Here is a 14,503-nt window from a genome sequence, read left to right as displayed (position 1 = left end):
ATTTGCACTTTACTTTTTTCTTTGAATTGTTTCTTAAAACACGATGTTTATTTATTTAAATATTACGTTCCTGTATTATTGATTAATTTTTAAATAAAAAAATCCCATATGCTTAATCGCTCTCTATCCATAATATCACAAAATATAAAATATTAATATAGTACGTATATTTAACAAGAAAAAATATAACGCCCATAAAAACAACATATTATAGATTTGAAAACTTAACTTACATCTTATATTCTTTGCCGTAATAAATGATAGGATATTAGGCATTAAATGTAAACACTGGTATATTGATTTTTATGGATATATAAACCAAAATTAATAATACAATAGTAATAATAATAGCAATAATAATAATAGAATTACCAATGCGGAAATAGACAGTTGCTTACGAATATAAAATCGCTCGTTTTCTATTTTCTGGAACAGTGGATTGTGTATTAGTGCGGAAATAAGCAGAGTCGATGCTTCTGAATGCCGTTATTTTAAATGCTTTCGACTGGAAAACATCGCCTACGCGATACTCGTTTTTCATTTGTAAAAATCACTAAAAGTGCTAACAATGAAACGGGAATATAACAAGATACCTACATTACGGAATTCAGAAGAAACGTACGCACTCTGGATCATATATCTTGTAAAATAGAGCGAAACGTTTTTTTTCTACGTATATCGATAATGTGTGTTCTTCGAGCAATCGTGTTAAGAACATCAAGCCGCATTAAAAAATGATTCTGAATTCGCTATCCTTTTCATTAAATGCAAATGTTTCGATTATGCTTAAATATCTTCTTATAATGATTTATGATATAACAGGAGTAGCAATGATAATAAGAAAAATATCGAACTTATTTATAAAAACAAGTTATGCACAAATTTAAAAATGATATTGAAATATTTTATATCTCTCAAACATTTTCTATATATCTTACCAACTTTACTTACGTTTTATCTTTTTATAAGAACAATATTTAAGAATAATTGAAATAATTATTCAGAGATAACTTTTATTAAAATTGCAAAAATATAATAATGGCACCCGATTCTCTCGAACGCATACGTTTCTTTTGCATTCTTGATATTAGTTTCCATGAATGTTGCCGTTAGAAAATGGCAAAATCATGATAGTTTCTCCTAATCTTAATTAATTAATTGAATAATAGCAAATTAAAATCTTGCTAATACTACTCAGGTCAAAACTACGTATGCATACCATACATAGTGGAAAAAAAAGAAGAAAAATGAAGAAAATCGACATTGTATCGATACTAAGACTTAAAGTCTTAATGCACTTATATATGTTGTCGCGTCGTTTGCAGTAAAAAAGCTAATCTGTTTACACCTGACTTTATCCCGAAAAAGGGATTAGATTCAGCAATGATTGCTTAGCAAAAAGGTATGAATCGATCAATGATGCGGCGACGACACGAACACTGGCAGCTGGAAAGACATGAGTTCCAATGGAAACATTCCTCTTTGTTTTTGAGATACTAATGATGGATATTAAATTACAAAATGCGCATGCCATTGAAACTCTGTCAAGTTAATTCGCCGTTTCGCTACAAGTCTCGATCTCGATGTCTAATCAAAGTCACGTGATCGCAGACTCGATGAAGGTCCAGTCTAATCATCGTTGACTTCGATCGGGATACTTGTGGTGAAGGTCGGTGTCTCCAGCTCCTCGTGCTTCTTCATTTTCATACTCTGCAATGATCAGAAATTCGTTTTAATTATATCGACGAACGTGGGAAAGTCACAATTTAGCGCGCACAGCGAATGTAATAATTGCGTCATCGTGAGAAGCGTGGGTGCAAATTAAAGGCATTCATCGAAGACTGCTAATTATTCAATTCAGCCGACAACTAGCATGTAATTAGAGGTCGACTCGCGCGCCTCACCTGTTGCAATTTGTAGTGGTTAATGATATCCTGATCGGCCGGGCAGCTCTGTAGAAAAGCGTCGAGCCTATACATATGATGCATGTACCGCCACAAGTGCACCAGAGTCTCCGGTATCTCAAAGTCGGCAAAATACTTGCCGGCGACCCTGATGTGTTGCAGCCGCGGCATCAGTTCGCAGTCGAAGCAGCACATGGTGTCGCCGGTAAGGAAGCGCGTGCCCTTGCGACCTAGATGCTCATCAATCTTACGTAGATGCGCCATCAGCGACGAAGACTTGGGATCCTTGTCCTTGTCCTTCGCATTCAACAGCAGCAACTTGAGTTTCTGCAATCAACGAAACCAACACATGTAATTTCTCTCTCATCAGAAAAGGAGACATACAATTCAACAGTTTGATTTCTCGATCGATTTCACTTTCGATTCTGATTAAATGACACTCACGCTAAACAAGTTTTCCACGAGAGTAGCCACTTCCTTATCCTGTACGAATAGATTATGCCCGCCAGGGATATTCTTCATGATGTGTCGCTCGATCTTCTCGTTCTCCAATATCGCATCGCCGTTATCGATCAAGATGGGCGGCGGAGTGGCCTGGAAATTGGTGCGGAAATCAGGCGGCGGCTTTTGCATGTCCACGGTGGTCACCTTCAGAGAAATCGTCTTCAGTTCTGCCAGGAGGTACAAATCCATAAAATACTCCTGACAGAAAAGACAGGCGCCCTTTCGACGGCCATCGATCGTCGATGCCTAAAAAAATATTTTCTGCGTTAGACGAATACATTTCAGAATTAAAATAAGAATTTCATCATATTTTTCAATTATACATATATCAAGAATATATTTTAAATAAAAAAATAAATAAATAAAATAAAAAAAATTATTCCTCCTTTTCCTTTTTTCCTCTCATGTACGAAATACATTTTGCACTATGAAAATTTTCGACTAAAAATAAGTTTTTAATTCAAACATATATTTAACATATAATTCAACATTCAATTAAACATATAATTTTAATAGTATTTGATTACTGTTTTCGCGGCTATTGGCGAGCTAGCATGTAAATTCCGCGTTATCTCGTGGATTTGATTATCCTGTCTGTATCTCCGGGCGATAAGGACTGACGTCATCTAGTGCGTATCCAACAATGGCGAAATGCGCGAATCTTTGTTCCGTGCAACGATGAGCAAACCCAGCCAGTTAGTTAAACTCGGACAAGTTCTATCCCCTATTTTTTTCTCGCTTGATTAGCCAAATCAAGAGTACATGTCAAAGTTGTTAGAGCTCCGCTCTCGTTTCCTCGATGTCACGGTTTATTTACTCGCTCTCTGACGCTCCTACTTTCTGTTGCTCACGGCCATCCCAAAAAATCTTACGCAATCTGTCGATCCAAAATATCTCTTTATTTTCAATCTTTATTTTTTTTTCACAGACGTGTTATTTTTGAATACAAATCGCAATGCATGCTTTTACTATCAATCTTCCAATAATTTTTCACTTTAATATCACTGATAAAAAGGCTTTTTATCTTTCAACGGAAACTTTTGTTTTAACTTTAATCATTGAGCTTTATTTCTCTCTGACATTTATTCCAATTATGCATCTCTCATGCGTTCATACTTTTCAATCTTTAACCATTACGAGAATTGTCGTGAAATATTGTATTTAATAACGTATCTAATAGACAATTGTGTGAACGAATATCTCTCTCTACGACATTCCGTTTATTATCCCGATACTTTGATCCTTCACCCAAGCGGTGATAGTTAAACAACCCACACATTGTGTAACGTAATCGCTCTCCTTCGTAAGGCCAGACCTACTGATTACCCACAGTATTGCCGTAATTCGAGCAAATCAAATCTCGGCAATTTGCCAACTCTCTCTCTCTCTCTTTCTCTCCTGGACGCCGATTCTATTTTCATCCGGCGTTAACAATCAACCGTGCTCTTCCAGGACCTAATGAGCCGTGTGTAGTTAGGGGAATGAAGAGATCGCGATATCATAGCCTTTGTATCACCGCTGCCACTATCGTTTACTACTACCAATGATGTCCTTGTTTTACTTTCCAGTCTCATATGCGTCATGCAGCTGGTTCCTCACACGCGCACATCTCTGTATTCTTTCTCGGCGATGACGCACGATCTGTTTTCGGACGTTGCACAACGTGAGAAAGTCGAGCCTTTATTTAGCGTACATGATCCTCGAAAAGGATCCTGTCAACGAGCGACTCTATCTCCCACAAAATCAAAGCAACATCATCAAATTTTTACAGATGGCTTCTTTCGTAGTTTGTATTTCAGATAATATACGTGTCGGAAAAATGCCTTTTATCTATTTTTTTTAGAAGCAAGCCTTCTCTTTGATCTGACAGCAAAGTCTTGAATGGTAAAGAGATTACATTTAAAGGTAAAATTATTCTAAAGTAATATCCAAAAAGTTACAATCTATCGAGATTCTCTAGAGTTTATGCTTCTAAATTCTATTTGTCTTATAAAAATGAAATTCAGATACTCTTATTATTAAATGAAGTATATATGTAAATGTGTCATAATGAGTCTTTAGATATCCATTAAACATCTGTTAAGTATCTTTAGTTATCTTTCATTTATATATCTAGTGTTCTTTGTTATATCCAAAGTATCATTGCGCAATGTCAACGAAGCGTTATTATTTTCGAAAGATATTCGTTACGAGAATGTAAAATAGAATAATAATTCGATAAGGACACACGTTAGTGAGGCCTCTATTTGATCATCAAGCTTGACTTTCCGCAGCAGTTATGTTAATCAAGAATTCCGAGGAGTATAGCTAAAGAGTTATGTCCTTCCCCTTCGTACGATTGTGCAAGATGACTTTATGATGAGTCATTTATTCCGAATAAGGCACGCAATATAAGCAAGTAACGGAAAGAAAAATAATTCGCACTTCAAATAACACGTCTTCATTAATTTTAGTTTGTATTGCAATAATGTTACTTTAATATTGATTCTTTATCAATTTTTATTTTAATTGAGACTGCGTGTCGCGATATTATTTTAATTATCTTTAATATTATTATATAATTCAATCTTTACATTTATTTTCAAGTCTACAATCGAAGAGAAAGCACGAACAAAGTGCAAATAATCCGCGATTAAATCGACGTTGTCAAAACTGAACTTATGTAAGACGTAAAATGTGAATAGTACACAGAAAAAAAGGACATTCTTATTTTAAAAATATATTTAGTTTTAATATGGAAATCTTGAAATGAGATTATATCACGTTAATTTAAGAAAAATATAATTGCTTGAATAATTGCTTACTTGAATGAAGCCATTTTATATAGTTTAATCGAGAAAAATATATTCTCATGATTTAAGATTTAATTTTCTTGAATGGAAAAGAAACAGTATTGGATAGAAAATAACATTTTTAAATCAAAGATTATAATTTTCTTAAAGTAGAATTAAATAATTATATATTCTTGAGGTGACAATTACAATATTAAAATAAGATGATAATATTGTTGAAATTTAAAATTATTAAATTCTTCCAAGATTAGAAATTGTTGCATATATACGAAACAACGAACGCGTTAGTTAGTTTAAGTATATAAGTTTTGATTTGACACTTCTTTTTTTTCTGTATAGGACACGAGTAACGGTAATAATTTATTTAATAATATTGTCGAGACTATGCGGAAATCCAACGTGTTCGGTATTCGTGTCGAAGGTGCGAGTCACGTGTGGAGAACGCTCATGGTGGATCAAATGTCACGAAGACACCGAACATCTTTCATCTCTTTGAACGTTGCAATCTCTTTTACCTCTTCAGTCTCGTTCCTCACCTCCTTTCTCTATTACGAAAGCCTGAAAATTCGTACGCGATGTCAGGTGTGCCTATCATCGATATGCATCGATATCCATTCAATTCGGAATGGGAATCAATGATGTCGGAATCTTATTGTGCCTAACGTAACACAGGACGTGCATCTCTTCACAGAGAATCGAAGAATCTTCGAAGAGAAAAGTGTATACTGTATTCAAGTAAATATTATTTATTTTAAGCATATCATAAGTTTGTCCGCAATTATATCATAAGTCATCCGCAAATATATCATAAGTTTACCACAAGCATTAAATTTAATTGAATATATTCTGAATTTTAGTAAGTGCAGTATTTTAGTCAAGAATATTAAATTAAAAGAAAAATTTGGTTTACTACAAGAGTTGACGTAAAGTAAGTTTGATTTTTCTTCGATACAACTTTACAATATTCTTGAAGAGAAAATAAATTCTTCTTTTGAGTACATGATAATGAGATTTTCTAACACTTGTGATGAGTATATTTCAAGATTATAAGAATATATTCTTTGTTGAAGAAAACTATTACTTAAAAAAAGAAAAATAAGCTGAGCAATCGCTTTTCTTGACAGCTTTTCTCTCGCGTTATATTTCTCTTTCTATTCTCTTCTCTCTCTCCCTCCCTCCAAAATACAACACAATTTATCCAGGCCATTTCAATTTGAACGTCACGGTCGAATTCTCCATGAAAACAGATACGACATACGTACGCAGGCGAATTCCATTCCTCGAAAAGTCAGAATAAGCGGTTATCTAAGCATCAGAAAATACATTTAATCGAATTCAGCATATTTATGGGCGTGATATATGCGATTGACCGGAAACAGGAATCTTCGCCGAGGAGAATTTTGGTTTATTTTATATGTGCGCGCGCGAGAAGCAGAAGAATTACAATGTCTGTTACGCGAGCGTACGGTGGTTTGCGTTATGCGACTCTGTCGAAGCCATTGAATAGCATACTGGCGGAAAAAAAGACAGGAGGAAGAAATCGAGCGTAAAAAGAAAGACCGGCTAAGAGCGATGTATGCATCGGTGATATCGTTAATGAATATATCGCGAGTATAACCTTGTTCCACATGTCCGGAAAAAATTAATGCATACCCGCGACATTCGCCAAAGAAATTCTTCCTTGGACGTCATACAAATTTTACATCCAAGCAAACTATTTCTCGAATAATTTGCTGAAATTGCTGAGGAGATACTAACATCAAAAATAATACGATTTCAATGTTAAACCACGCGAGAGATATACTTTTAAAGTATAATAAATACAATGCACTGATAAATTTTATATTAATCAGCTGGATGTTTCTACTTGGACTGAATTTTTAAAACAATCTGCTTTCCAAATAAATAATTCATAATATAACGATGCTATATCTGTTTCTTTACGATATTTCAATCGCATATGTAGGGGACGTGCGATTTTCTTACCATCTTGCTTATAGTACATCATTACGAATAGAAAGAGATGCACGTATATATGCACGTGTGTGACTTCTAGGAATATACGCGGCGAAAAAGCAAAACAGAGAGACAGAGAAAGAGAGAGCTATAATTTCACAACGCATTTGCCACCATCCGCGTGCTCGCTACCTTTTCTGAATGAAATTAACGATTAGTTAAGAAAAAAATCAAGAGACATTGCTCGCAAAGAAATATTAAACTTGTAAGTTATTAGAAGGACGACGTTTTCCAGGACTGGATTTTCCGCTGAACATCAACATCTTTCATCCCGCGATGTTTAATACTAATAATTTTCTTTTTATACCTGTCTTTTTTATACATCTTTTTTTGCGCATGCATTTTTCTTCATGCTCTATTGAAGCGTCAGCGTTACGTGTTCATGAAACGATTGGGCGAATTATTGGAGTGTCTTCCATGTAGACACGCTTGTAATGACCTTAGAGGAGATTAAAGTCAGATCGATCGCCGCAGGTGGTGTTATGCGATCACCTTTTATTTTAATGCAAATAACTGCGGTCGGAAAAATAATTCTAGCGAGCCGGAACATCGTAAAAGAAGGACGTAGTCAAAACATAATAATTAAATTATAATAGGATAAACACTTTAAAAGGAACATGAAAATTAATGTACGGGTAAGGGAGAAGTTAAAAAAATTAGATCTTCTCCCTCTTGTTTCTTTACAATTTTTTTCTGATTTTTTTTACAATTTTTTTCCGATTTTTCTTAAAAAAAAAAGTCTTAAAAAATATATTTTTTTCCTTTGCGATAGCAAAACTTATATGAATTTTTCCTTCTATCCTAATATTCGTACTTTTCTATTTTCAGTAAATAAATCTTCGAGGCATTCGCGTAGATATAATAGATATAGAGAAGATCCGAGGAACGAAGTCATATCGAAGTCGGCGGGGAAAGCCAGAAGAAAGAGGAGGAAAGCGGAAGGTAAAGGAGTCCATCGTTTAACGGTAGAATCTCGGAGGAGGACCTTGTGGTAGCCACTTCATCGTTTCGTCCCGTTTGACACACTTACTTGAGAGACCCCGCATGATTGCTTCCCGAGAGTGCAAGGTCGGTCGGTTTGTCATTAAATCTTCCCGCTCGCGCGATTTTGACGATCGGATACAAAATTACGTTTATGTTGTACCTGCCACTCGAACGTTCCTTTGATTCACAACAACGGTATAGCCACAGCGACTACATAACAGTCTGTGTGTGACCTCATTAATCGAATAAATTAAACGGTCACCGTTTAATAATCACGTATTTACGGTATTTCGTTACGAAAATACAGACGATGCGCGTTTTTAACGGTGCAATATTTGAATATTCACACTTATTTATTAATATATTCGAAATATGTTATTTTAAAGACGTAGGAATGTCAGATCGTATTTTAAAGAAGTTGTCGATGATACTGTTATGATCCTCCACTCGATAATAGCAGAAATATGTTGCCATTAAATTGTTACAACTATTATACTTTATGATTATCGCTATAATTATTGTAATTAATTACAACATAATTAATTATAAAAAATATACCGATATACCGAGCTTTCGCGAGATCTAATTTTTTATATAAATTACGATATATTAAAATTTTATCGCGTAATTTTATATCGCACGTTTAAGAAAGCTGATAATTTATTATCAATTTTTACATTTTATCATGTTTACTCGTAAGAGCGTATTTTTAATAAATATCCGGTTTGCATAAACTACCCGAATATTTATCTAACAATGCAATCGAGATGATAAATCAAATTATCTGAAAGGCCTTCGTGTAAAATTCTCATTGACATACTTGAGGACAAGTTGCACCGATATGGAAGACAATCGTTTTGCCTTCACAATAGGATCGACAACGATGAGTAGAGCGAACGCTTTCGACAAAATTCACTATTAAAAAAATCATATCGTTGCGAGATAAAGTTATCACTTTTTTCCGTATATTATTAAATATATTTACATATATATAATTCCTGTATAAATAATAGATACATGTTTAATAATATTACTAATATATTAATATTAATAATTTAATCTTTCAACTCTTAACGATTAATTTATCAAATACATTAAATTTTTCATTATGTAAATAGTGTAAATTATATTTATACTGGAAAAAATATTTCTGAAAAGTTTGAAAAAATTTGTTCTGCAATTTCAAATCAGAAATACCACGTTTCTTTTATGCAAAAATCATATAAATATTCAATGATGCATGTTGAAATTGCAGTCTATCGTCGCGTAAAGGATGATAATTTTCCTTGGAAGAAATCCGATCAATCAGCGCGTTCCGGCGAAAGTTTAATCGCAAGCTCTTTAATGGTCACTTGTCGAAGGTAGCCAGTTTCCGCTTATAAGGAGTCATTCCCCCTTGGAAACTCGGTGAAAAGAAAGTTTAGAGAACTCACGCCGAGCTCACACCCTCGATCGAATCGAGTCAAGTCCATCGAAAATCCGAATAATAGCGATCGCAAACATTCCGATGTTGCTATCTAATCGAAACCAAAAATATAATAATGCGATATCGCGAAATTACGATATCATGTAACAACGTATTTATCATATTTTCCTTTTGATTATAATTTAATACACATAATTTATCATTGATTCATCGCGTTTTATTATTTCCAGGCGAAGAAAGGATTATTCCGAATAATATCGAATATTGACATACTCTAATTTATAAAATTTTTAAATTACACCATTTTTAATTGTCATATTCTAATGATGTAAGACACATCTCGTAGAATCGTGATTTTTCAAAAACATCTTACTCGATAAAAAGAAACGAAATCCGAAATTTCTTTATTCTTCTTCGACCGTTAATCGCGATGAAGAGATCTATCCAGCGAGATTCAAAACGCGCGATTTATTTCCGATAAGATAGGAACGCGCCAATCACGATAGAATGGAATTTATATCGCATCACGCGTACAGATCGATCACAATTCCAGATCAACATCGCGATCTCCGTCTCCGGATTCCAAGGCGGGCCCCGGGAAAAGCTAGTTCACAGCTGTGAGGGCGGGGCGGGGGGGAGGGGGCCTTTCATTTTCCCGTCACGATCACTTTCCGGGTCGCGCGCGAGACAACTTCTCGTCGCGAGGGACGACGACGGCGGGCGTCTTCTCGTCGTGTTCCATCTGTCGTCTGTAATACTGCCCGCTGAATACACAAACGATCGACAGAGGAAGGAGAGTACATAGTAAGCGGCGTGCGAGAACGGCTCGGCGCCCTCGATGACTCCATGCGTAAAGAAATGTGTAACGTATGACGCGCTACTTCGAAACACGCGTCGTTCGTTTCTGCTTATTTACGGCATCTCGAATCCGAATGTTTTCGAACATTCGTATCCGTATTCTTCCCATCGGAGACCAACAGCGGATTTGATTTATTCGAGCTCCAAGAGGTTCAGACGCGCGAAAATCACGTCTACTCGTACCCGCGGCAACGGTTAGCGACGTCAGAAATTGAATCGAGCCACGGTAAACCGGTCTTGACCCCTGATGTAACGTTGGCGTGATACGAAGGCTCGTGACACATGATGCGTCCGCTAAAGCGAGCCTACTCGTCAAAAGGAGCGCATATCCGCCAAGATTCGTGATTCGCGAGGCGAAAAGGCGAGCCTCAGCGACGTACGCACGTATTGTCCGCGTGCATCGCGTCCGTTTGTTCGCGAATACCTCCAGTTATTACGCGTCGGCGCGTTCGAATGATAAAGGGACGAAAATTCCGCATCCGGGAGCATCGATCACGGCCGAACATGACCCGAGACGGAAACAAAAGTCGAAAACGTCAAAGGTGACCGGAGGGGAAACGGTCAACGGCCAGCGCGGATTATTTCCGCGCCGGTCGTTCGCGGAGCGGCTCGATTTTCACGGTCGCGGGCATCCTGCTGGGAAAGAAAGAGGCGAGGCTCTCCGTATTTCTCTTTGGATCTCCTGCAGGAGCAACGAGCAGGAGTCGGTACAGCTCCACGCCCATAGCGCGCACGGGACGATTGCCTCCTTTTTTTTCGCGTCTTCCCCTCCCCTGTCCCCCTATCAACGTATCTGTCTGTCTCGCTCGCTCACGATCCACGACCGCGCGTGGCACACTCACCTTGATGATCAGCTCGATCTCGGGCACGTCGCCGTTACTGGTGCCGTTCTCGTGGCTGTCGTCCGCCATCCTGAGAGGGATCTTGGTTCACGGAGGAAGGAAGAAGGCACTTTTGTCTCTGTGGCGTTTCTCGTCGGCTCTCGCGTCTACTGCAGGCGGCGACGGCGGCGATTCCCTCCCACCCTGGGGGACTCGAGATGGAGAATGGAGACCGGGCGAAGCAAGAAACGAACAAAACACGATGGGAGCTCGCGGGATACTGACGCAGCGCGCGTCGCGCCACGTTCACGCCGCTAGCGCCGCCTGCAGCGCATCCGTCGAATCACGTGACGTTTCGTTGCCCGACGAAAAACGCGCCAAATTCAAAAGCTGTGGTGCCTCGAATTGTACTCGACTGCTCTCGAGCGATATAAAAGTTGTAAGACGAGACATTTAAACGATATACGAAAGATAAGTTCTCATGTTTTCAGGTGATGGGATCTATTTTAGGGTTTTGTGTTTACCTATAGATTTTGATTTAATTTTAAAACCCGAAAGAATTATAATTCTCGAAAATTAACGATATAAGTGTCAATTATCAAGCATATTTGTCATATATAATCAAATAATTGAATATATTCAAATAGATACTTATTATATAAATTTTTCTTAGAACTGCTTTTCTTAATTAAATTGTGCAAATAGACAATATTTTTTTTAATAATTTGCTATTCTGTACATATTTCTTTTCAGTTTTCAAAGTATCTTATAGATGCTTTTCTACATGCTAAGGGCTATTAATCAACATTTTCCATATGATAAATGTAATATATTGTTTATTTATTTATTGTTTAATGTAAGATATTTTTTTAATTTGCATTTTATTCTGTAATTCTTCTAAGAAATTTATATATTCCTCAACAAGCAAGTAATATTCTTGAAGATCATAGCATAATATATTCTCTGCCATAAAATTTTTTTATAGATATATCTTTACATATTTAATATCTTATATATGTATTTATCTTATTTAATTCACGTATATTTTTCTTATGATTATTTGCATCTCGATATATGATGCAGATTAAAATAACAAAAGAAGAAAAGCTGGTCTTGAAAACGTCATTATTTATAATTTTTATAGAATATAATATAGAGTTTTATGAATATTAATGATTTAAATCAGAGTTAAAAATTGAAAATGTGATAATTGCTTATAAATGATATTTTACTTGTAAAGACAAAAGGAGAGTGATAACAGCTATGATAACAGAGAAAGAGAAAGAGAGAGAAAATTTTTTTCAGATTATTCTGAAATTTAATATACCGATTATATATAAGGAAGACGCATCAAATAACCAATATTTCAGTTGTAATAATCATATGCTATATTCTTAACTATGATTCTTAAACAATATAGCAACAATAATAAGAGATATAGAATTCCATATGTACATAATTACTAATCCTCTTTGAATAGCATAAACTCGTTTAACACTCCATGTTACGTTGGTCAATTTAATTATTATCATAATGCAATAGAGATTACTATAAAATTTACAAATAGAATCTCTCATGTTCTTAGAATTAAACCTTTCTTTTCAATTATTATCTTTAAAAGAAAGGTGTAAGGAATAAATGACAGACCAAAGAAAGAGGATATATGGAGTGTACAAATTCAATCAATGGATGAATCGATGCATTCATACTATTAGTGTGATCTCTAATGCTACAGATAGTTAGTGCTCCATTTTTGTCATCTACTAACTCACTTTTTAACAGATGATTGAATGTAAGAAGAAATTAATTTATAAACTAAACCGAATATAAGATATATATTACGACTTTCTTTTAATTAATCTCTTTTAATTAATCTCTTAGAATTTTAAAGATTCGAATAATTTCTTAAAGAGTAAATGTCTTTGCGATTATCCGATTTGGTGGCTGCAGGATTAACAATATTAATTAGTTTTTCTTAATATCTCATTAAAAAATATAAAAGACGCAAGTATATCATCGTCGATGTGAGAGATTCGCGATAAAATCTGTTTTAGTATATGTTTGCATATATATATGCGCACGCCGCGCGTGTAAAACAAATTCTCGTCTAAAATTATGTGACCTCGATTAGAATAATATCTCGTTCCACTCTAGCGGTCAACTTGAGATCTGGTCTCACTGACTCATTAGAAACAACGATAACACGTTCCTAGTACGTTAAATTGGACCCCAATTCTAAAGCGAACAAAATAGTACATATTATATCAGCGAATGTAAAAGGATACACACCTTATACAATTATTTCATATATGTACTATAAATATCGAGCATGATCATAAATATACGAGCAAGATAATAATAATTGACTAATTTTGGTTTTACATGGATATAATTCCTAATTACTTTATCTTTTCGCGTACTCTGTATCCGAGAGTACTAATGACGTTCTTGTTCGAGCGTTCCTAGTTTTCGGCTTGCTCGATGAGTTTAATTTCGAAGCGGATCCAAGCTCTCCAAAGAAAAGTCATCAGTTCCAATACATAGTCCTCTGCTAAAACCATCCTAGAGATTTTACATTACACGGTTTATAATCTGTCTACAGCGAAAACTCTAAAAAATTTAAAAACTGAATGAAATTGTATGTTTCACCTTCATCTCCAATAGCCTCTTATCTAGTAGACCAATAGCATTTTCCAATTCTTGCTGGCTAGGATTTGACGTCATAGTCGAAGCTCCAAATTCTCCCATTTCAAATGGATCCTTAAAGTCATTCTTTATATTTAGCGTTGGCGTGGGATTGAAAGGAATGCTACCGAATAGATCTTCTTTGACTCCGTTTTGACGTCTCGAATCTTTCGTCTTTGGTGGTGGCGCCACTGGAAATAAAATATAATATTTTCAGCAATAATGAAAGATACATTCATTTTTATAAATTAAATACTTACATAGAGGCGGAGGACTGATTGTGCCATTAGATTGCGAAAAGAAATTTGATCCGGAAGATACTTGACCATTAAGGAGCGAATTACTATTTGATTGATGGTTGGTAAGACCATTGGTTGCAGTCTCGTAAGCCCTTGGATTAAAATCTTCCTCAAATTCGTCCATCAACAGTCCTTCTAATTTCGTACCAACCGACGGCGTTGACACTGGCTCATTTCTATAGAATAAAAAAAGGTATAAAATCAAAGAAAAAAA

At 35.6% G+C, this 14,503-nt stretch overlaps 2 protein-coding genes across 4 annotated transcripts in view; both read right to left on the bottom strand.

Annotated features, from left to right (window-relative positions):
• Positions 1 to 1,078: 1,078 nt before the first annotated feature.
• Positions 1,079 to 11,602, bottom strand: LOC105256182 (chloride intracellular channel exc-4). The gene is made up of 4 exons (XM_011265901.3): positions 11,327 to 11,602; positions 2,349 to 2,654; positions 1,905 to 2,231; positions 1,079 to 1,710 (listed from the first exon to the last, which is right to left on the bottom strand). The coding sequence occupies exons 1-4, from the start codon at positions 11,393 to 11,395 to the stop codon at positions 1,630 to 1,632; spliced, it is 783 nt and encodes a 260-aa protein (XP_011264203.1). The 5' UTR covers positions 11,396 to 11,602; the 3' UTR covers positions 1,079 to 1,629.
• Positions 11,603 to 12,669: 1,067 nt separating this feature from the next.
• The window catches only part of LOC105256183 (PTB domain-containing engulfment adapter protein 1), a 28,074-nt gene continuing 26,240 nt past the window's right edge, over positions 12,670 to 14,503 (bottom strand). For 2 of the 3 annotated variants that reach the window (XM_011265903.3, XM_011265902.3), the window contains exons 7-9: positions 14,251 to 14,465; positions 13,955 to 14,181; positions 12,670 to 13,867 (exon numbers count right to left, since the gene is read on the bottom strand). In XM_011265903.3, the coding sequence (XP_011264205.1) occupies positions 13,793 to 13,867; positions 13,955 to 14,181; positions 14,251 to 14,465 (517 nt within the window). In that variant the 3' untranslated portion in view covers positions 12,670 to 13,792. The remainder of the gene's footprint in view (positions 13,868 to 13,954; positions 14,182 to 14,250; positions 14,466 to 14,503) is intronic. The other variant, XR_889574.3, reaches the window with a different exon arrangement.

The sequence above is a fragment of the Camponotus floridanus genome, unplaced genomic scaffold (genome assembly GCF_003227725.1).
Source record: "Camponotus floridanus strain SB8 unplaced genomic scaffold, Cflo_v7.5 scaffold74, whole genome shotgun sequence".
Classification (NCBI taxonomy): Eukaryota; Metazoa; Arthropoda; class Insecta; order Hymenoptera; family Formicidae; genus Camponotus; species Camponotus floridanus.
This window is presented reverse-complemented; position numbering and strand designations above follow the sequence as displayed.

Coding starts and splice junctions, on each gene's coding strand:
- LOC105256182 (XM_011265901.3), bottom strand. CDS start 11,395: ATGGCGGACGACAGCCACGAGAACGGCACCAGTAACGGCGACGTGCCC. Junction 2,655..11,326: donor AGATCGAGCTGATCATCAAG/GTGAGTGTGCCA, acceptor ATATTTTTTTAG/GCATCGACGATCGATGGCCG. Junction 2,232..2,348: donor TCGTGGAAAACTTGTTTAGC/GTGAGTGTCATT, acceptor CGTTGATTGCAG/AAACTCAAGTTGCTGCTGTT.